The following is a 22,341-nucleotide window of genomic DNA, read 5'->3' as shown; positions in this document are numbered from 1 at the left end:
TCATGTGTAGATCTCTGTAAATTGTACTGAACAGTCAATCTAACAGGCTAAGCATAAATATCATCAAATGAAATAGTCTAAAGCTTTAACAAAATGCTTTCTGCAAGGGTATTTATAGATCTTTGGAATGTTTTATTAGTTCAATAACATTTTTTATAATAGTACAACTACAGAATAATAAAAGTATGAGATAGTAAAGTAGTCACATTAGAAGCTACATATATTCTAGAATCTGAGGCTTGAGAAAAGAGAAAAACAACCTAAAGAAAGTAGAAGGAACAGATCAGAAACATAAAGTTTCTCCCAAGAAAAGTGTTTCCGATAGAAATGACATTTCCAAAATGGATGAGATTTTCTTGCAAAATATTTGTTTGAAAAAGCCCTAGTTATATCCAGAATATGGGAGAGAAAGCAAAAGAACCTAAAGTACAATAACTAAAATAAAAGTTAATTTGTTTAACCAGTTATTTCCCAGGGTCAAGAAATCCCAGAGGGAGCTCACTGGACTGGTGGGGAATGGAAGCAAAAGAACAGGAAACATGATTATCAAAGGGTTTTACAAGTTAATACAAATATAGTCTTACCGACTTAACAGTTTTTCCCCAGGTAGATTCTGAGATGCAACTTAATGCTCTGTTTTGTTTTGTTATTTTTTCAAAATAGAACTTCTGATAGCAATTTTATTCACTGTTGTCATAAACTATATAATACTGTGTTTAAAAAATAAAACAGCATTTTTATAAGATTTATAATCTAAGAGAACATAATAATAAAATTTTTCTCTAAAATTAATTTTTGTACTTAAGAACAACAAATATTTTTAAAAGGAGAATTTTATTTGTAAAGCTGCTGGTCCATTCACATATTTCTCAAATGAATTAGTGAAGCCAATAACCAAGGGCCAAGCAACATGGAATTTAAAAAAAAACATTTGACCCTTAAACAACACAGGTTTAAACTGCTCAGGTCCACTTACACACATTTTTTTTTCAGTAAATATATTGGAAAATTGATGATCTGAGACAATTTGAAAAGAATTTTTCTTTTTTCTAGCTGACTTTATTGTAATACAGTACATTGCACAAAAAACATAAAACATGTTAATCAACTTTATGTTACTGGTAAGGCTTTCAGTCAACAGTAGGTTGTTATTAGTTAAGTTCTTGGGGAGTCAGAAATTATATGCAGACTTTTTACTATGTGGGGGTTGGCACCCTTAATTCCCAAGTTGTTCAAGAGTCAACTGTAGTTCCCATCCAAGCATAGATGAGTCCATAATAATAAAGAAAAAAGTAGTAAGGAAGTCTCTGTATGTGTACATTCATTAGTTAGAGAAAACATATTGAATACTTTTGTGTTTGATTGTGCTAGAGACTATCCCAAATGTGCCAATAGGATTTAACAGATCAGCTTAGAAAGAATATACTGCTGGATTCCAAATGTTCCTAAAGTTAAAAAATCAGAAGCAAAAGACAATTCACATATATCAAGACTAATGAGTATGGAGGGTAAGACTATGAACAAGGTGGTGTGATGGTTGCAGGATTAGGGGTAATACAGAGATAATTATATTTTGACAGGAGAACCAGCACATAAAAATTTATTTCTGGAAGCAAAATATAAGAGGAGCCCTGAAAAAAAAAAGCTGAGGGTCATAGTTGGCCAAAGAAGGGGCTGGAAAAATTTGAAGAACCTTCCTGGAAGAGGTTAATTTGAATGTAGCTTTGAAAGATAGGTGATATTTTGACAAGAAGATAAAAGGAGAAATTGGAAGCGATAGCTACTTTTGAGAATCAGAATTGTTATATTATTACTTTTTGTCCCAACTAAGAAATTTATCTGATTAAATTTGCCTAACAAAATGGAAAGTAGATTGGGTTCTTTTTTTCCTAAAAGGAATTAATTTCAGGGAAGCAATTAGATTCCTAGAATATGTTTTGACAACGCTAAATAAATCCCATGTAGTTCTTCTGTTTTCCTGCATGAGATATAATTTTCTGGAAAACCAAAGTATAACTTCTGTTCTTAAGCCAAAGGGAAAGGAAGAAATAATATGTAGAATCTAAAATTTCATTTATTAATAACAATTTTAATCATATAATTTTAATCGTGGTGCAAACTGGTTTTTTTAAAGTATTTTTGTTTTCTACATCTATTTGACTCTAAGAGCTTTAGTCATAACTTGAAAAAATGCTGCATAAAAAAATAAAGCTAGCATTTTATGTATCTTTCATTTATCAGGTCATCCAAAGGAGTTTTGTAGATTAATAATTAAATAAGATCTTCAACGTGAAGGAAGTCTCCATTCGCAGAACAGGTCAAAGTTTCCATTTGGGGCCTTACAATTCAAACTTCTACTAAACACTTTTGCTCCCCAAAGCTTACCTTAGGGTGTGGGCTCATTCCGTTCATAAGCAGGTAGCAATGGGACTCCTCTTACACTGAGGTCCTCCTAGGAGGGAGTGAGACATTCCTCCAGGGTGTGATCCTATTTTGAGCCTTTGCCCTCACATACGAGATTTCCAAAGCCTGCACTGTCTTTCTCCATTTGTTTGCCAACCTAAGTTTAATACTCAAGACAGTACTCCCAACTGAAGATAATACATCACTGCTGTATTTAGTTCCTATTTCTGCTGTAACAAACTACCAGAAATGTAATTGTTTAAAGCAGCACAAATGTATATGGTTCTGGAGATCAGAAACATGACACAGGTCTCACCGGGCAGAAGTCACGGTGCTGGCAAGGCCACTGTCCTTTGTGGGGCTCCAGGGGAAACTCTATGACTTTGTCCCCTTCTGTCTTCTGGAGGCCCCCCATGTTTGTTGGCTCATGGTCCCTTCCTCCATCTTCAAGCCAGTAACTTAACATCTATCTCATTTTCCATAATTGTATTTTCCTCTGACCACAGCCTGGAAAAGTTCTCCACTTTGAAGGATTCATGTGATTAGTTGGGCCCCCTTCAGGATAACCTCCCATCTCAAGATCTTTAACCTAAAAAATCCACATGTACAGTGTCCCTGTTGCAATGCAAAGCGACATATTCACAGGTTCCAGGAATTAGGGCAAGGACACCTTTGGGGGTCCCATTATCTCCAAATCAGATTTCCAAGCTCTCATCTCTGTCTCACAGTCTTGGAACTTATCACTTGTTTGCTCCCAGTTGGACTCAAGATCCTGTGTTCCCTTAGTGCAAGAACCATTTCTTATTTACCCCCCAGTACCTAACACACTTATACTTGATACACTCAGTGCATGATTATTTAATAAACAATAAATCCCAAAGATGCAGTTAACTGTGGATGAAGAGAAGGTGAGGAAGCTAATTCTGGATTTGAACAGAGGTCCGTGCTTTTGAAAAATGAAGCATGTGAGGAAAAGGGAAAACCATGAATTAGGGAAAGTGTTGTTTTTTTGTTTTTGTTTTTGTAATTCAAGAAACGTTGTCATGGTCGCAACATGAAATTGGCATTAGGTAAAGGGGAATCCAGCTATTTAAATGCAGTTGTGTGATATTCACACATGGAGGCAGGTTTGCCAAGAGACCAAGCAGTGCTGGGGAGATGCCAGCATTCACATGCTCCTCACTCACATTTCAGGACTTGGAGAGCTGCAGACTTCGTCTGGATCCTGAGCTGGACCGGCACAGATATGAGAGGAAAATCAGCTTTGCTGGGGTCCTAGATGAAAATGAAGACTCAAAAGATTCCCTCCACAGTAGTAGCCACACCCTCAAATCAGATGCAGGTGTTGAGGAGAAGAAAGGTATGGAAAAGCAACAATTTTTTTCATGTTTTAGGGTTCTTCATAGGATATTTGGTCTGGGATCTAAATTACAGAACTGTGCCCCCCAAAGAAGTTCAAAATCGATGACTCGGTACAGCACTGTGTCCACGAGGTAGAAAACCACACTGTTTATGGGTTAGACGCTGCAGTCAGAGATGCTCATGCTCTAATTCCAGCTCAAGAACTCTCCATGTCCTATTGATTCTAAGATGCCATGAGTCATTAGATGGACCATTATTTTATGTAGCAATAAAAGAGGAAAAATACTCCAGTTCAGCTCTTCTGTAATACCTTCTTATCACTCCGTTTGTGTTTTGTTCTTACTGAAAGAGGACTTTCAGACTTCATTAGATGTAGATTTTTATCAATACATATCATTCCTGTGCAGTCAAAAGAAAGGGAAGCATAAATAAACCTGGTTAAAGTTTTTCTAAACTATCTGCCATTCAGAGTTCAGATTTCTTAAACATTTTCAACTCAGAATTGTCAATGTTCATGTTTTTCTACATGATAATGTCCTCTGGATCTTCAGAACATTAGTAATTACAACATTTCTTAAATGAATCTATAAAAAAAGCAAAGCTGTTGGTGCTAGTTACTTAAGCCAACATACAGTTGTATGAAGCTAGGTTACCTTCAGGAACGTTGCCAAACACATGTGACTTACTGCCTCACCCACTCCTCCACCCAACTACCTCTGGGCTCGTCGGAGTTAAAAGACCTTTTCGGTTACTTTTGTTGCTGGTACTTTAGATGTTCACATGGACATGAGCAGTAACAATGTGTCACAACTTCTACCCTGCACTACTGATCTTAAGATGTCATCAATTGTGAGACAAATCTCAATTTCAGGTATGTTAAAAGGTGAAAAAAATGTGCATCTCAAAATGGTGAAATACAGTAACTAGTTTGTGACCTTGTCCAAGTTACTTTTAGCCACAGATTTCTTCTCTGTAAAATTAGGTTAATGCCACCTACCACATTGTGATGTTGAATGAGATGATTCAAGTAATGCATAAACAATACCTGGTACATAGTAGGTGCATAATAAATTAAATTGTCATTATTGTTGTTTTTTTATATCATGACCATGTAGATTAGAACCCATGCAGAAAATCCCAAATACGATGTTAAGTAAAGATTGCAGAGTTTTAAGTACTCTCTAAGGATTTCTTTAAACTGTTAACTTCTCTAATTTTTGCTATTTCTTAGGTTCCATTGCCCTACAGTTTTTTTCCAATGAATTTCAACCAGAAGAACATCAGAACATTTGTAATAAGAATTAAAGATGATTTTATGCATTATGGATTTTCTAGTGTACTATAGACAATGGCTCTGTAAATATCAGATAACTTAAGGAATGAATGATTCTTGGAAGGAATAGCCCAAATAGAGAAAACATAAAATATTTTAAATCTTGTAAGGAATGGATATACATTGAAATTTTTTTAATATTTCAAAGTCAGATTGTTGTTATGACATTTTGAAAAGGCAAATTCATCACTGTATTGAATTTTTGATGAACCAAGTATTTGCCAGCCAAGTCTTAGCAATTTCTGAATAGGAAGAAGTCAGTATTTTTTTTAAATATTACTACTTCAGACAAGGATAACTACATATGATGAAAAACATCTATCTTTTAAATCTATTCCAAGGGGAATTTTTTGCCCATTCAGAATTATTATGCTGATTATTGTTTAAAGTAGCTGAAGTAAAAATTCCCAATACTAATATGGTTAAACTTGAGCAGATTAAATTCTACAGCATTAAAAAAATCAGATTAATTTTTAAGAACACTTATAATTTCATATTTGTCACTTATGTAAACTGCCTATGTTCAGACACACAAATGCTTAGTGTTTTTCCTTCTCACAGAATGACTATGCTAATACATGAAACTTGTTTAATAAATAAAGAAAAGAAAACTGAGACTATAAATAAAATAAGAACATATTCATAAATACCCTTTACTAGTTGGCAAAAATCTTCCTAAAGTTTCCCTTAATATTCCTTAATTCTTTTGACAAGTTGACATCGGCTGCTAAAGCCAATGTGAAAATCAGGACCACAAGGGCCCCACTGACTTAGATTATTAACATTTTATTTAAAATTTCATACCATCTGTTTTTATAAAAGCTAAAAATGTCAGTTCTTGAAATAAACAACCTGAGGACAATTCAGATTCTACCAAGGAAACAAACTTGAAATAATCCTCTACCCTAAAACTGTCTGCCTAAAATTACCAAGCAGGGTCTCATTGTACCCATATTCCAAATAAAAACCAAGGCTGGGATTCCAAACTACAGATACCAAGACATGTCTGATCACTCAACAATCATCTGTTGAGCACCTACTATATACCAGGCACTACTACGGGTTCCCAGAATATAACAATGAACAGAAAAAATTCCTTACATATATTTTAATCAATATTAGCTAATAAGGGATAATATTAAATATAAGACTTTCAGGAATATTAAATATTAGCAATAAGTAATATAAAGAAAAACAAATTAGGGGCAAAAAATTGGTAGTGAACTGGAGTGGGAACTCATGTAATTAGGACCCCACAAGTGACATTGAGCAGAGACCTGTGTAATGTGAACATGCCAGTCATTCAAAGGCCAAAAGAGGAGTCTTTCAAACAGGGCCAGCAGTGAAAAGAAGGCTCTGCTGCAGGAATGAACTTGCGGCATTTGAAGAAGGGCAAAAAGACCAACATAGTGGCAACATAAAGAGCTGGTAGGAGAGCGGTAGGAGACGGGGTCAGAGAGGGAGGCAAGGGGCACATAAATAGGATCTGGAGATAAGGTTGGGCGTCCAATTCTCCTTAAGTGTGTCCAAGAGTTGTTGGCATGTTTTGACCAGAAAAGTGATATTTGTGTTTATGATTTATGGATTTAAAAAAGAGTCAGGCTGTGGGAGCAGGGCTAAGGGGAAGCACATAGGTAGTCCAGGGAGTAGGTAATGGGACTTCCAAAATGCTATGAAGTTTTGACAAGTGAAGCGAGCAGGACTTGCTAATGGATATAATGTGGGCCAAGGGAAATGGGGGAAAAGAGGTGTTTTATCCAATTTAGATGAATTTGTTTCACTTTCATGCTAGTTCTCATTGTCATGGAGATAAAGGCTAAAATTCAGTGCTGTACAAGCTCAGCTGATGTTTTTCATGTGCTACACCACATCTGAATCCTGACCGCTTTGCTTTGTAAAAAATAACCAATACTGTAATTCTGAACACTAATGTTTCAATGCTCTAGGGTATCTCCAGTTATCTTTGGTAATCAAAGAGGTTCTCAAAATTAAATTTCTTTCAGGCCATATTAATTTGGGTTTATTTTGCCTCATTTATAGGCTGAAAAGTGTCATGAAATCAGGCAAAGATGCTAGAATGCTAGAATTCTAGAATGCTAGCATGCTGATTTTTAATCGGGCATTAAGAATCTTCAGTAAAAGTAAAAAAATTATCTTTCTAAGTTTTTTTCTCTTCTCCCCCATCTGCTTTGACATGACATTGTATTAGTAGTCATTAAAAATGATAATTATTTTCTGTTTCAAATGTATTTCAGGTAGATCATAAAGTCTCAATTAAGCCTAAAAATAATGTTGAAAAACATAGTGGATGACTTTTATGCTATAATTAAAATAGAGCATTAAGGTCTATAATCCTTGTGGAATTTATACAATTGTGCTGCAAGAATTTCCATCCAGATGTGTTCAGGGAGCTTCACGAGGCTTTTAGCAGCTGCGTGGTAATCATTTTAGTCTTTCCCATCACAAGAGTAAATCAGAGATTAAACATTTCACATTATTCATCAGGAATTCTTCTGGACTGCTTTATATAGCATTAAAAGTATATATTTAATTAAATGTTTGGCCACAGTCACATACTAACTCTCCTATGAGTGAGAAACCCAAGACTAAAATGCAGTCTTCCTGGTTGAGACTCTTAAAAAATATTAATAGGCTCTGCCTTAAGTAATTAGTAAGAAATCCTCTTCATGTCTTAAGAATGGCATCTTCCTGATAATGACTTTAAGCTCTGAAAACTTTTTTATTCCACCCTTATAAAGTCAACAGATGGTAACACCAAAACTCAAAGGAAAGAGGTGTGTATATGACTCTGGGAATTGAGGTTGCTTTAAAAAAAAAAGTAGGTTTCAAGTTTAAACGTGTTTCTTTTGAGCTCTTATTTTCCTCACTGCTGACTGTTTCTTCCAGAACACTAAAGATGAATAATGCATGTTCTTCTTGGTACATATAGACTGTAAGATTGGCTCAGGGTTTTTGCAACATTTGGACTCACATCTCACCCAGCCTTTTGCCTGAAAGGAGGATGCTATGAAATCACTAGGTGCATTGAAAAATGGAACCATTTCACACTCATGTTCACCCAAAGAACCCCAGTGAAAACAGATCCTTTAGTGCCTTTGCTGAGAAGCTGAGCGGAACCCACCGCTGACTGTTGGAGAGAGAAGCACCTTTTGTTTTTGTTCCTTCATGAGGTATTCCAAAATGAAGAGGTTGACATGAAGGGGTTTACATAACCCTGCAAGTCCCTGTTCAAAAGAAAAACAAGCACAAATGGTTTTGTAGTTCTACTGAATCAAGCAATAATGTTATACAAATGTACTAACAGTCCTAGATAAGGCTGCTGCAAGGCACACTCATGCTTGTGAACCCTGGGCTGGAGAGAGAGCAGGCTGTTCCCAGCACCGATGAGCTATGTGTCCAAGAAAGAAGCTGCACCAGCCCTTCCTGGTGGACCCAGCCTCCTGCCTGCCTAACACAGCCACCTGCCTGGAGGCTTGGGACAAGCTCCTTATCCAGACACGCTGCTCATCCCGCTCAGCAGAGAGGAGGCTGTTCAGGGACACACTGGGGAGAGATTGATCTAACACTGACCGTGGAAAACTAAGGGGGAAAAAGCCCTATTTTATTCTTTTAATACAGTTCCCAGCAGGAAGATCAGGATAGGAGGCTCCCGCCTGCTCCAGATTAAAGGAACCCGCAGTTTCCAGGTGAAGAAGGGGGGTTCCTTGTCCAGCATTCGCCGGGTCGGCAGCTTAAAGAGCAGCAAGTTATCACGGCAGGACTCAGAGTCTGAGGCTGAGGAGCTGCAGCTGTCCCAGAGCAGGGACACTGTCACTGACCTAGGTAACATAGAGGAGTGGGGTGTGCAGGGACGTGGGGGGTAGGAAGGCAGGGCCCAAATCCTGAAACAGCTGAAGTCCATTTTCTTACAGATCAAGAGAAGGAGAGCAGAGCCAGAGGTTAGACCACTCTGTCAGTCTGATAACCATACCACCCTCTAAAGCAGGGTTGCTTAAACCCTCATGTGCACACGGGTCACCTGGGAGTCCTGTTAAAATGAAGATTCTGGCTCCATAAGTCTGGGATGGGAGCCTGAGATTCTACACTTTTAACAAGCTTCTTGGTGAAGCTGGTGCTACTGGCTCAAGGACCACAGCTTGAGCAGCCAAGACAGAGTGTATACACTAGGGGAGGAAACGCTTTAATGACAAGGACAGCCTTTTGAAATCCAGGTATTTGTGCATCCATTCATCTTAAAGGACCTTTAAGGCAAAATGTGGAAATTCCCTTGGGGCACCTAGCTAAAGCTCTATATTTTAAAGTCTCTATTTCACAGTAAAAACAACCAAAGTATCAGGGAGGAAAGATTGTCTGCAACTGACAGTGACCTTCAGCAAGTCAGTTAATGTCTCAGGCATTTGTTCTCTCCAACTATCTAATGGGAATAATTCTATCAAATGGGAATAACTCTATTTACTCCTTGCCTTCTCTGAAAGGAGGCTTTACAGTTAAATCAGGGGATGATAAAAAGGTGTATTAAACACCTAAGAATGAGCTGTATGTACAATCAAAGTATTAGAGTTGCAGATTGTCATTGTAGGGTCCAGAGATTCTGAATCCCACAATGTGTGAATCCTGTGAGCCCTGATGGTCAGTTTAACAGACAAGAAAAAGAATAAGCAGATATGTGGATAGGACTCACCAGCTGCCTATAGTTTAACTAGCAGGCAAAAGTTGGAGCATGCTTTCTTTGCCATTCACTCCCTGTTTGAGGAGCAAAATAGAAAGCTCTCCATTCTAAATAAGTTGAGAAATTAGTCAGGAAATGTGGATAAATTATTGATCAAGTCTACTAAAGTAGAAACAGAGTATATCTAATCAAAAAAGAGTTTAACATAGGAAATAGTTGTACGTCTGCCCACCCTTACCTTTGATATAGCTAATTGAAGTGTTTCTTAAGAATCAGCTTATTTTTAAGGAGACGATAGAAAAACCCCTGTGACTTCTTCTGTTACAGGTCTGAAGCCGAAACAACGTCCTCAATTAGTTTGGGGGAAAATTCATTTCTGTTACTTGAATTGATCTATTTGGCCAGACCAGTTGAGTCAAATAGCCAGGCTAGAGGCTTGTGTTTGTCATAAACAAGACTCAGAAAAGCATTTAGATTTGAGGACAAAGCTTTCTTGTGTAGCGTAAGTAGCAAATTCCTGAGAGATGTTTCCTTCATACTTTCCCAGAGAGGAGTTTTAGATGAAAGGACTGTCCACTATTGAACACAATTGCTTACAAATTCCCTGAGATTTTCCTAGGCGCCCATGCCTCTTTGAATTAGGTATGATAGCAAAGCTGGGTGGTGTCCACAGCACTAGCACTAGCCATGCGGCCACTGCGGGTTGGCTGGTGGTCCTCCTTCACTGCACCTGCAAGGTTGGGCAGTCTGGAATGGATTTGGGCACCTCAACCAATATCTCGCTCATCTCAGCAATTCAAGGACATGACTCTGTGTTTTTCTCTGCTCCCATGTCTCAAAATGGAAGCTACTGTCACAGAGATCATGAATGTCTTTGAAATTGCCCATTTAGCTGGTGGTGAAGGGAACAGCTCCTATTAATATTCTCCACTAAAGTCAATGCTATGCCCTCTAACCCACTGGACCATGGTAGTCTGCCCTAGGATTCAAAAGCATGGACAACTATGCCATACCAACATGCTGTGCAGGGAGACCAAGCAATACAAGCTTTCTCCATCTTTTTCTTTTGAAGAAGGGAGTCCTTGGAGTACCAGCGAGCCCAGCATTGAGCCAGAGGGAATGAGTACTGCCGGCACAGAGGAGAATTACCACAGGAACATGTCGTGGCTTCATGTAAGTACATTTTTGACATACAGCCCTGATATCAACTCCTTTTGGCATTGGGGGAAGTCTGTGGAAGGAGGACAGAAGATTATACTAAAACCGTCGATCCGGCTGAGCTTCCAAGAAAACCCATAGGCTTGCATTTCAGCTGAATCTCTGAATGCCACTAGTATTGCTGTTCTATTAGACTGTGTTCATTTTAAGCTTAACTGAGACCAGGGATTATTTGTTATGGCTGGCTTGTGGACCAACATAAGTCAGGAAAAAATGCTAATGGGCCAGGCCAGGCTCATAGCCAGGTTAGCCTGGGTGATACAGGTAAGACGTTGCAATCAATCTTATACAGTCACCACAAAAGCTGAGAGCAAGGTCGTGGTATCAGTCTTGGGTTTTCATTAGATCACATTGTAAACCAGGACATGGAGATGCTCAGATGGTGAAGGTCATACCTCAGAGGGTTCTCCAGAGGGCACAGGCAGAAGGCGATCCCAGTGAAATTTCAGGCAGAGGTTAGAGTTCAGGTTTGATCTGGGCATAAAGAAGGGAGGAGAAAGGTAAGGAAGCACAACATCAGATCTGTAATTAGCAGGGTACTGCCAGCCTGTTACTGCTCTTACATATGGACTGCATCATCTCCTCTGGTTGTAATCTGATCTCCTGGTAGGTCAGATAAGAGTGGACTGGGTCATGATGCCCCTCAAGATTTTCAGTACTGTGTGTTCAGAACCTGCTGATCTTCAGAATTAGCTGGGAATGGTCCCCAGAACTGGCTAATTTTGAGAACTTCTGAGGCAGCTGTTCTTAAACTTTTTAGTGAAGTCCAATCTGTGTACTGAAAATGTGTGTACAGCTCAGTAAATTTTCAAAGTGAACACATCCGTGTAACCACCACCCAGTTGAGAAGAACATGATCAACACCTTAGAAACCCTACACAGGCCTTCCACAAGTTACTACCCACCTCTGACGGTAACCATGATTCTAACTTCTAACACAATAGATTAGTTTTATCTGTTTTTGAGATGCATGTAATTGGCATCATATGCTATATACTCTGTTGTGTCTGGCTTTTTTTTATCATAAGTCTAAATCCTCCAGTGCTGTTCTTTAGGATGGCCTGGTCTATTCTTGGGTACATTCATTTCTATTTAGAATCACCTTGTTAATTTCCATAAGAAACCTTCCAAAGCAACCTTCCCTTGAATAGAAAGATCATTTAAAATTTAGGTATTGAAATCTTTATTATATTGAGTCTTCTAATGTATCATATGGTCTGTCCCTCCATTAATTTATGTCCCACTATTTATTTAGGACCTTTCCTTTTAAATTTCCTTCAATGATGCTTTTTAGTTTTCTGTGTAGTGTTCACACACACACTCTGGAAATGTTTGTTTCAGACCAGCATTATTTCTTCTTTAAAGAGCTTGGAGAAATCACTGCTGAAAACTTCTAGATTTGAAAGTTTCTTTGTAGGAAGCTTTTTAATTATAGATTGCATTTATGTGATATGATTAAGAACATTCAGATTTTTCTACTTCTGGGAGCAATTTGGGTAAATTGATTTTTTTCCCCTATGAATTGTTAATTTAATCCAAATATTCATATTTATTAGCAAAAAGATATTTATATATTCTCAAGATCTTTTAAAGTTCTGTGGGACCAACAGTGATGTGCCTTTATCATTTCAATATTGGTAGGTTATGTCTTTTCTTTATCTTTTTTGATCAGTCTTGCTAAAGTTTGTCAGTTTTATTAGTCAATGAACCAGCTTTTGGTTTTGTCATTTTGGGAATGTTTGGTTTTTTGTTTCATTAATTTCTGCTACAACCTTTATTACTTCTTTATACTTTCTTTGAGTTTTGTTTGTTTTCTTTCTGTAACTTCTTAGCATAGATACTGAGATAATTGATTTCCAATCACTTTATAAGTTCATTTAAAGCTAGTAGTGTTCTCTAGGAATAGCTTTAATTATATCACACAAGGTTTGATATATGTTCATTACCATTCAGTTAAAATATTTCTTAATTTCCATTTGGTTCATAATCAGGCATAGATATCCATGGCTGTTAACTGCAATACATGAATCTACTGTCTTCTCTTGGTCCTGTTTCTTAATATGCCTGCTCATTTCATTGACTACCAGACATGGTGGATGAAAAATTATAGATGCACAATGATGGATTCATGTCATTATACATCTGTGAAAACCCGCAGGATGTACTACACCAAGAGTGACCCTTGTGTAAACTGTGGTCTCAAGTATTAATGATGTGTCAGTGCAGGCTCACCAGCTGTAACAAATGTACTGCTCTGTTGGGGGCTGTTGATAATGAAGGAGACTATGTACATGGGGACAGGAGGTGTATGGGAACTCTCTGTACTTCCTGCTCAATTTTGCTGTGAGCCTTAAACTTCTCTAAAACAAAGTTTACTGATTAAAAAAAATTATAGGATTATAAAGGCTTCAGATGATATCTAAGCTTCCAAGGTTCCCAGTGAGAGTCCGAGGTATGTCTTAGGGCCCCTGAGTCTTGATGGGTCAGAAACACCAATTCTGTTTCTCCAACACAGTGAAATTGCCAGGATCTCCCTTGCTGGTCAGCAGGTTTCTTGGCTTCTAAGCTACTCAGTCAGCAAAAGTCCATAAGGGAAACAGTCACCGCGTGTCAGCGTCATCCCTATGAGCCTCCTTTCTCTACACGTTGTTCACTCAATCCCTTCCTAATTTGGTGACTCAGAACTCCAAGTTTTATCTTCCAGCCCCCATGAGATGCCTACAGTTCTGCATGGCTCCTTGGTGATGCCTATCTAAGAATTAGCAGAGGCCTCAACGGGAAAAGTGGCGTGTGCTCCCGTTGTGCTCTCAGTGAATGCCCTTTCTCTCCACATCTCCCCCTCATGTCCTAACTGCCACACTGTGTTGAATGCTATCTTATGACTCAAATATGTATATTCAAAATATATATTGATACATATGTGTATGTTAAAACTACACACATTTATTATCTCACAATTTCTGAGGGTCAGGAATCCTGGTACAGCCTAGCCAGGTCCTCTGCCTCAGAGTCTCTCCCAAGGCTGCAGTACAGTTGGCCCTGGAGCTAAGGTCTTATCTGAAGGTTTGACTGGAAAAGGATTTGTTTCCAAGCCTATGAGATTGTTGGGCGGATTTTAAATTTCAGCGACTATTAGGTTGGGGGCCTCAGTTGCTAGCTGGCTGCTGGCCAGAGGCCACCCGCATTTCCTTGCCATGTGGGTCTTTCCACCATGACAACTTATTGCTTCACCAAAGCCAGTAAGGGAAAGAGTTTGCTAATAAGAGAGAAGTCCTTATATTATGAACCTTATCATGGAAGTGACATCTATCACCTTCGCTGCATTCTGTTGTTTGGAAGCAAGTCCACAGGCCATCCCATATTCAACAGGTGCACGTTTCACCAAGGCATAAATACTAGAAGGAGGGATCATTGGGTACCATCTTAGATTTATATCTACCAAAGGGATATCCCTGGCCAGAATTTTTAAATTACAGATTTCTAGGTTAGCTGCACCTCCACCCCAGATGCACTTAATCAGAATCTCCTGAACCTAAATCCAGTGTATCGTTCATGTGTTTATTTGGGTGTTTGTTGATGTTAAGCTTTCTTGGTGTTGCCTTTGAGCAGCTGGATTTGAAAATAACAAGGGAATCCTACAATTCTTATGTGTACTCTGCCACGTGCCAGAATAAACAGGAATGTCAGAAATACTCAGTGAGTCGAGAGAGAGAGAGAGAGAGAGAGAGATATTCTGCTCAGAGAACACCAACTTCTTTTTTTTTAATTGTTGAAGAGTATGAGGTATTGTTAGCTGAGTCCGACAGGGTGTGGACTTAAGTATGACCATTGTTTACCTTTGTCTCAGAGTAAGCAAGGCCTCTCCCTCCTAAGGAAGCGAGTGGCAGTTCTGCCGAGCAGGTTTGACTGGCCTTGTCCATGTAGACTGACTCCGTATGCCATACAATACGATACACAGTCTCTCATAGCTTAGGTGTGGGGTAGGAACTAGGTTTTTGAAGGGTGGAAGCATTCATAAGATGACTGTATATTTGACTAACCTTATGGAATGGTACTGACTTTTTAGGAAGGAGACGTAAGAAGTTACAAACTCAAGGACCTTCATTTCTTATCTTAAAATAACCATATACTTTAAATCAACTGAATTCTTTTCTGGAATCCTACTTGGGAAGTTTAGGGGATGTGAGGATTTGAGCCAGATCAAGCCACAAGTGAAGAATACGAATAGCCCAAAAGCCAGAGAAAAAAATTTACTATGTAGAGAGGGGAAGTGAAGCCCTACAGTGGGGTCTAAGGCCCAGTTGAAGGTTATAGGTCAGGTGAAAGATGCAGAAATGTTTTCAAGTTCCACATAGGTGGGCTGGAGTTAACGGCATCCCACAGCTGTCAAAGTCCAGCCAGATCCTTTGGGACAGAACTTCCCATCACTTTATGCCATCCTAACTGGCTCCTTCCACAAACAAAAGCTGAAAAAATAATGTTTTAAGTTCAGAATATTCACTTGAAAATACTTGGAAATCATATACTCACTCCACAATACTTGTTTTTAGTTTTTGAAGATCACTTAACCTTTTATTGTTTCAAAAAGATATTTCTATGGAGTGTGACTGGAGGGAGCAAAAGAAGCCAAGTATATAGAGGCTTAAAACCCATGGTTCTCTGAGGGGAATTGCTGAATCCCTGTGTTTTCAAGACCCATCATGGAAAGCTGACAGTCTCACTTTCCATTTTCCATCCCAAATAAATATTCACAGTGTGTGTGTAGCCTGGTTACCTGGTTGAGTCTCAGTGATGTTTGTGTCCCAGGTCATGATCTTGCTGTGCAATCAGCAGAGCTTCATCTGCACCCACGTTGACTACTGCCACCCGCACTGCTACCTACACCACAGCCGTTCCTGTGCTCGGCTCGTCAGGGCCATCAAGCTGCTCTATGGAGATAACGTGGACTCCCTCCGGGAGGGCAGCAACGTGAGCAACGTGGTTCTCCGGGGCAAGAAACAGAAGGAGGTGAGTGAGAAGTCACCCGGTAATATCCCACAGATAGGGAAATGGGTGCCTAGCCATCTTCTCTGGAAATACACATTTCAGTCCACTGCAGTTGTGTAAACTGGGCTAGAGAACAATGAGATTTTAAGTGAAGGTGGAAGATGTGAGCAAGAAAGACATATGCTTTGTCTTCATGTCCATGAGACAATATGGGATCTTTTCCCAGGTTGTATCTTATTTCTATACATAAATATGAACCCAAAAGTGTGGTGGTGATGCATAGGGCATTGTGGTAGGCAAAGTAATGCCACCCCACATGATGTCTGCATTCTAATCCCCGGGACCTGTGAATATATTAGGGATTTTGCCTATGTGAATAAATTAAGACTCTTATAACGGGGAGAGTATCCTGGATTATCCAAGTGGGCCCAGTGTAGGCATGAGGGTCTTTGTCAATGCAGAAAGGAGGCAGGAGAGGCAGAGGCCGAGAAGGAACTGTGACAGCAGTAGCAGAGGTTGGAGTGATGCAGGGCTGTGAGCCGAGGAATGCTGACAGCCTCCAGAAGCTGGAACAGACGAGGAAAAGGATAATTCTCCAGAGCCTACAGCCCTGCTGTTCCACTTTATACTTCTGGCCTCCCAAGCCCTAAGATAATATATTGGTTTTGTTTTATACCAGGAAGGTTGTGGCAACTTGCCACAGCAGTAATAGGAAATGGACACAGTGATGTATTAAGAAAAAAGAAATGAATGGCCCGACTGTTCACAAATAAGTAACAGAGTAACCTAGGTCAAATCAGACTAAAAGAAACTCCTCCAAGAAATGATTACCTTTCCTAAGCATTCATCTGCACTTTCCTGACAACTGCACTGAGCAACTGAACTGGGAGAAGATGAAGACAGTAAGAAAGGCTGCCACACTCCTGCCAGGGAAGCCCGGAGCCAGGAGCCATCCGCCTGCCCTTGAACAGGCGTGATGGACAAGATGCCCAGCTGAGTGCCGTTGGCCGTCCCTGCAGCTGCTTCTCATGAGTGGTTTTGCAAAGAGATTTTTATATAATACCTATTCATTTAGATGAGTATTCACTGTGCACCTGCTGTTGGCACACCATGAGGCCAGCTATTCTGGGAGAAATAAAAAATAAGTAGCAATAGAGGATCTTTCTATGAAGGAGTTTGCAAGCCAGGTTTTGTGGGGTAGGGGATGGGGGTGCAATAAAATACAGCTCAAACAACTAGAAAATATGAGCAGTAACAAAAAATTCAGAGTTAAGTAGCAATTTGTAACGCTTTAGCATTCTTAAAGGGATTTTGTTTTTAATTACAACTTTTTAAAATATGAAAGCAATATAGGTTCATTGAATAAATTTTGGATAATACAAGAGATCCTAAAGAGAAAAAATATGTAGTTCATGCATCTCATAAGTATGCTAATTTGCCTTCTGGGATATGATATTTTAGTATATTAGGATTGACCACAGTTCACTTCCATAACATGTTCAGCTAGACTTTAATTTATGTATATGGAATATCAAGTCAAAACTTTTTAAACTAGATGTTACTGCATCTTATGGTATTCAAAGTCTGAGGGGAAATCAAGGGGGGGTGATCAATACGGGTAACAAACTACATGAACTAAATAATGATATAAAAAGAAAAAGGTATACATATATATTTGTGTGTATGCATGTATATACATATTTATCTCAATCATAAATGACACATTCAAAGAGAACCTATTTTTGTTTAGGTATGTTCTCCACATAAAAACTCCCTGAGAATTAGGAGAAAACCATATTATGTTGGAGGTTGCAAAAATACACCAGCCTAAGTTAACATTCTGAGGTTTCTTACTGCTATACCTTTGCTCCAACTGTATCTTCATGTGTAATCCATATGTGGCCTAAACCAAACATCCTTCAAGATCCAATTCAAATGCTGCCTCCTCCTTGAAGCCTTTTCTGATTTCCCTAGGGCATGCTGCAGGTGCATGATTAATGTTATTTTCCTTCCCTCCTTCCTTGAAATTACAATGGTGTTTTATTTGTGCTTTCCTCATTCTTCACTCAGTTACTCATGTGTTAATTCATCCACCCATCCATTCATCTCTTCAGCAAATTTTTAAAGAAGCTATGGACTACACTGAGTGTATACTATGTGCTGGGTATAATAATGGGCAAAAGACATAGGTTCCCTACCCTCATATGAGTATAGATGTCCTAAAATGATGTCATTGCCCCAGCGATAAGCAAAATCAAAGAGAAACACATTGTGCTGAGATAGCTTCTGAAGAACTTTGAACTTGTGGGAGGAAATAAGACAGCCTCTCCAATCAATTGACTGAAGGATGATGCATAGATGTAAACTGAATGCAGAATTTTCCAACCGGAGAGAAGAGATGAGTACGAAGGACCATGACTGGAGCACAGAGGACTGCAGTACATGACAAGGCTGCACAGGCCACCACCGAGGACCTCCCCATTCCTCTTCTGCCATTTATTAACTTCTTGAAAACTGAGGCAGTCATACATTTTCTGTCCTATGTGATATCTAACAGAGGACCTCACTTATAGCAGAGCGGCAATAAATATTGAAAGAGTGAGTGGGCTCTAGAGTTCCAGGGTGTTCCGTGAGGTTCCAAACCGGACACCAGCCTGAAGCAGCAGAAAAGGCTTATCAAGCTATGTGTTGTTTACATTACAGAAAGGGAAAGTAAAGCGAGAGTAAGAGTCCCTAATTTTAATACATGTAAATTAGTCATGCTGAAAATGGAGAGCTGAAAAGATGTATTGAGTCTCCTGTGACAAACCTTTTATTTCCAAAATGCCAACCTCCTGTGAAAGCTCTTTTTTGTTCTCTCATGTTTCCATTTGCCTGTTCTGAATCTGTCACAGAGATGAACAATGCCCACATCTCCAGAGCCAAAGTGAAAACAGAGTAGGCAATAAATCAAGAATAAAAGCACTAAGTCTGATTAAAATTGAATGTTATGAGCAAATGGTATTTCATTAGTTTCTTTTTTAATTGGTTTTTAATGGCAGAATGTATTTGTGGCAGCTAGTACATTTTGTAACCCATCTAACCCTGATCAAGCTGTTAATCTACATTTCAATGCTCAGAGACTAACTGTACATTCTGTTGGTCTATTTTCTGCACTTCCAAACTTGAGCGGCTTTTATAAACTATCATTATAACCTACACCAAAGGATTTTTTGATTTTTCCTATATATCTGTATCTTGTCCATTGCTATGTTCTAAATAGAGTAAATGTTCAAGTGCAATTAGTGTTTGCTATGAAAAAGGAGTAGATTAAATATTTTTTTCTTTTCAACCAAAAAGAAGAAGGGGTTGATAGGTGATAGGTGCTCAAAAAAGGAAGAGCACAGTGTTCATAATACTGTGAAGCCAGTGCAAATGGCAAGAGGCCAGATGATTTCCTACAGGACTAAAATTTTTTTCTAAAGCTGTGGAAGACACTATTTTGAGGCCACGACTAGGCCCTCAGTCTTGATTTTATGGATTTGAATGACTCAACCATAACATACATAATTCATGTGTCAAAGATGTATGAGGCACAAAGGGCCTAGCTTACCTTCAAATGCAGGGAAATACTCCATTTCTACTGGCATCTTCCTTCCAGAATGTAAGATCATTTTCCCAGAGAGCCCAGTAGGCTGACTCCAATTTCCCCACGTTTTCAATACCTCATTATATCCATGTATATCACCATGCATGGCATTTACCTCCTATTCTCCTTACCTTGACTTTTCATTTGTTGGTTGCTTGTTATAAACCAACACTCTCTAGTAAGATGCACTCTGCATGAGGGCAAGAATCGTGGGTGTTTTGTCCTCAGTGTATCCCTAGAAGTAAGCCCAGTTCCTGACATATTCTTTATAAACATTCTTGAATTATTAAATGAATCAAGTTCTTATTTAATTATTAAGCCTCTCTAGTCAATAATCTTCTGTTGCAAGGAACAGAAATCCTTTGAAACTTATTCAAATAATGAACATTTCTTCAAAGTATATTGCAGAATGTCATCAAGACAAGAACAGAACAGGAAACATAGCCAAGCCTCAAAGGAATGAGAACCAAAGCTGCTGTGCATCTTGGGATGGACAGCGTCTCTCACCTCTGCTGATTTCTGCATCACCTCCATCTGCTCAGTCATCTCTGTCCCCTGCTGAACTCCTACTGTATCAGTCTTTTACTTAGACCTAAAATCCCAGGTTGCTTCATTATTTCTCAGCCCCAGCAACCGTCACCAAATGAAGCAGATTATGTGTCCCTTAACTTACTAGGACAAGAATTCCGTGGGCCCAACTCCTCTTCTTTTTGATCCAAACACTGCAAGAGATAAATCTCTCACCCTTCAGAGGGTTGGCTTTGCATAGTAAGGTGAGGAAAGAAGTCATAGAGTCAAATATGATGAATATGTCTAAGATATATATACAAAGAAGAAAATGACAGTAATCCAAGCTCTATGCCATGGCATGGCAGCGTGGCCCTGACAGCTCTTAGGGCTGTATAGCTAACTTACAATTGAGAATTATGCCCTTTATTAGTCATACATCCTGTCCTTCAGTCTTAGGTCTTGTCTTGGGTTTCTTTACAAGTCCCAGCTTGGTGTGTAATTCTAACCATCATATGCAGCTCACAGTCCAGTGGGGTTTATTACTCTTCCAAGAACCACTAATAACCAATAGATGCCATCAGAACTAGCCTCTCACTCCATCCAGTTCCTAGCTCTCCTCTAGCCCAGTTTTACATCGAGTTACCAAAGCAAAAAAACAACTGATGATAGCCTTGCTAGCCTGAGTTAGGGGTCACGTGAGTAGAGACACTTTAGGATCTTCACATTGTGTACTCACATGTCTGTCACACATACACCCATCTCTATTATTTGTCTTTCAAGCCTGAACAAATTACTCAAGAAGAGTGACTAGCACATCACCCTAGTGTGAGCGTTTCCAGTTCTCTTCCTGTTCTACAAAAATAAGCATCCTAATTACAATGAGGCCACCAGAACATGCTTTTTAAGGAAGCACGCCAGAATTTAAGGAAGCATGCCAGAATATTAAGTATTTGGTATCTGAGAAGCTTAACTTACACCTTTCATCCAAGTAGACAGGATTAACAGAACCTACATTTCCCAGAGTGTCAGAGGCAAACATAAGTGTTCATTCTTTTCCTTCCAAGCTGGGTATTTTCCTATATCTGCCTGGTTAAAAAAATCTACAATTTAATCAAGAAGCATTGTTCAAAAGAAACCCTAAAAAAGGCACAATGTCCAGCCAAATGATAAGGGGTAAAATATTGTAAAATTGAAAATCACATTTTAAAATGCTTGTAATGACCTGGAGAAATAGTCATAAGGTCATCATGAAATGAATTTTTTAAAACTGTGCCACATATATAACATCCTCATAGTTGGATGCATAGTGGGGAAGGTTGAAAGGAACCAAATAATGTCCATCACTGGATTCAAGATTATAGGGATTTTTTGTTTCCTTCTTCATAGTTGTTCTGTTTTACAGATATTCTGTAATTTGTGTGTATTGTTTTGTAAATAGAATAAAAAAGAGATGCAACTCTGAAAATAACCTTTTTAAAAGGAAGTCAGTTACACCCCTACGTTTATATGGAAAATGATTGCCATATGTAATTTTTAGAACATTTTCAAATTATAGAAAATGGGCATGATATTTATGTTGTATATTGGCTTTTACATTCACAGGGAGAGAAAAGCAGTGCAGGATTTATCTCCCCAAATGATATGTGTTCCCAAATATGGGCCTCCACATTTTTATCTTTAGAAAACACAGCAAAAGTTCTGATTCATTTGTTTCCAAGTAGACTGATTTAAAAAGTTCATTCCATACCAGGCCCATAACAGATGCATTGTCTTGAGTCTTTTTTGTCAGAGTTTTGAAAGGCTTTCTTGGAACACGCCTGTACTTTTAGATTTGCTTTTTCTTTCAGATATCTGCATCTCTAACACTGAGACAGTCTGTTCAACAATTCTTAAAGAGTTCAGTTTTTCCCCTTGGCATCGAGAGAGAAAGTGTTTCATTGACATGGTGCTGGAAACACAAATGAGCATTTATTCTGTGCAGAGGGATAGATTCCCTCTCTGTACAGCCTGGAGTGCAAAAACAGGGCGAATTGGGACTCAGGATAAATAAACAAAGGCCTGTTGCCATTAGGGCCTGTCAGGCTCCCAGCTGCTCCGTCCACTCCATTCCATGGCATTTGGGGAGGCAGGGGAAGAAACTGTCCTCTCCGCTTATGCAGATGAGTCAGGCCTCTTCTGGACCCTGGTTGAGGGAACAGTTTGAAAGAGGAG

The 22,341-nt window shown here is 39.0% G+C and overlaps 1 protein-coding gene across 18 annotated transcripts in view; it reads left to right on the top strand.

The window, feature by feature from the left end:
- UNC80 (unc-80 homolog, NALCN channel complex subunit) overlaps nt 1-22,341 on the top strand; it is a 211,550-nt gene that overhangs the window by 97,300 nt on the left and 91,909 nt on the right. For 10 of the 18 annotated variants that reach the window (XM_073218177.1, XM_073218174.1, XM_073218173.1 and 7 more), the window contains exons 26-31: nt 3,598-3,763; nt 4,538-4,636; nt 8,738-8,941; nt 9,031-9,057; nt 10,861-10,961; nt 15,813-16,013. In XM_073218177.1, coding sequence (XP_073074278.1) covers nt 3,598-3,763; nt 4,538-4,636; nt 8,738-8,941; nt 9,031-9,057; nt 10,861-10,961; nt 15,813-16,013 — 798 coding nt within the window. The remainder of the gene's footprint in view (nt 1-3,597; nt 3,764-4,537; nt 4,637-8,737; nt 8,942-9,030; nt 9,058-10,860; nt 10,962-15,812; nt 16,014-22,341) is intronic. The other 8 variants (XM_073218182.1, XM_036990759.2, XM_073218181.1 and 5 more) reach the window with 4 other exon arrangements.

This window comes from Manis javanica, chromosome 12 (genome assembly GCF_040802235.1).
Source record: "Manis javanica isolate MJ-LG chromosome 12, MJ_LKY, whole genome shotgun sequence".
Taxonomy (NCBI): Eukaryota; Metazoa; Chordata; class Mammalia; order Pholidota; family Manidae; genus Manis; species Manis javanica.
This window is presented reverse-complemented; position numbering and strand designations above follow the sequence as displayed.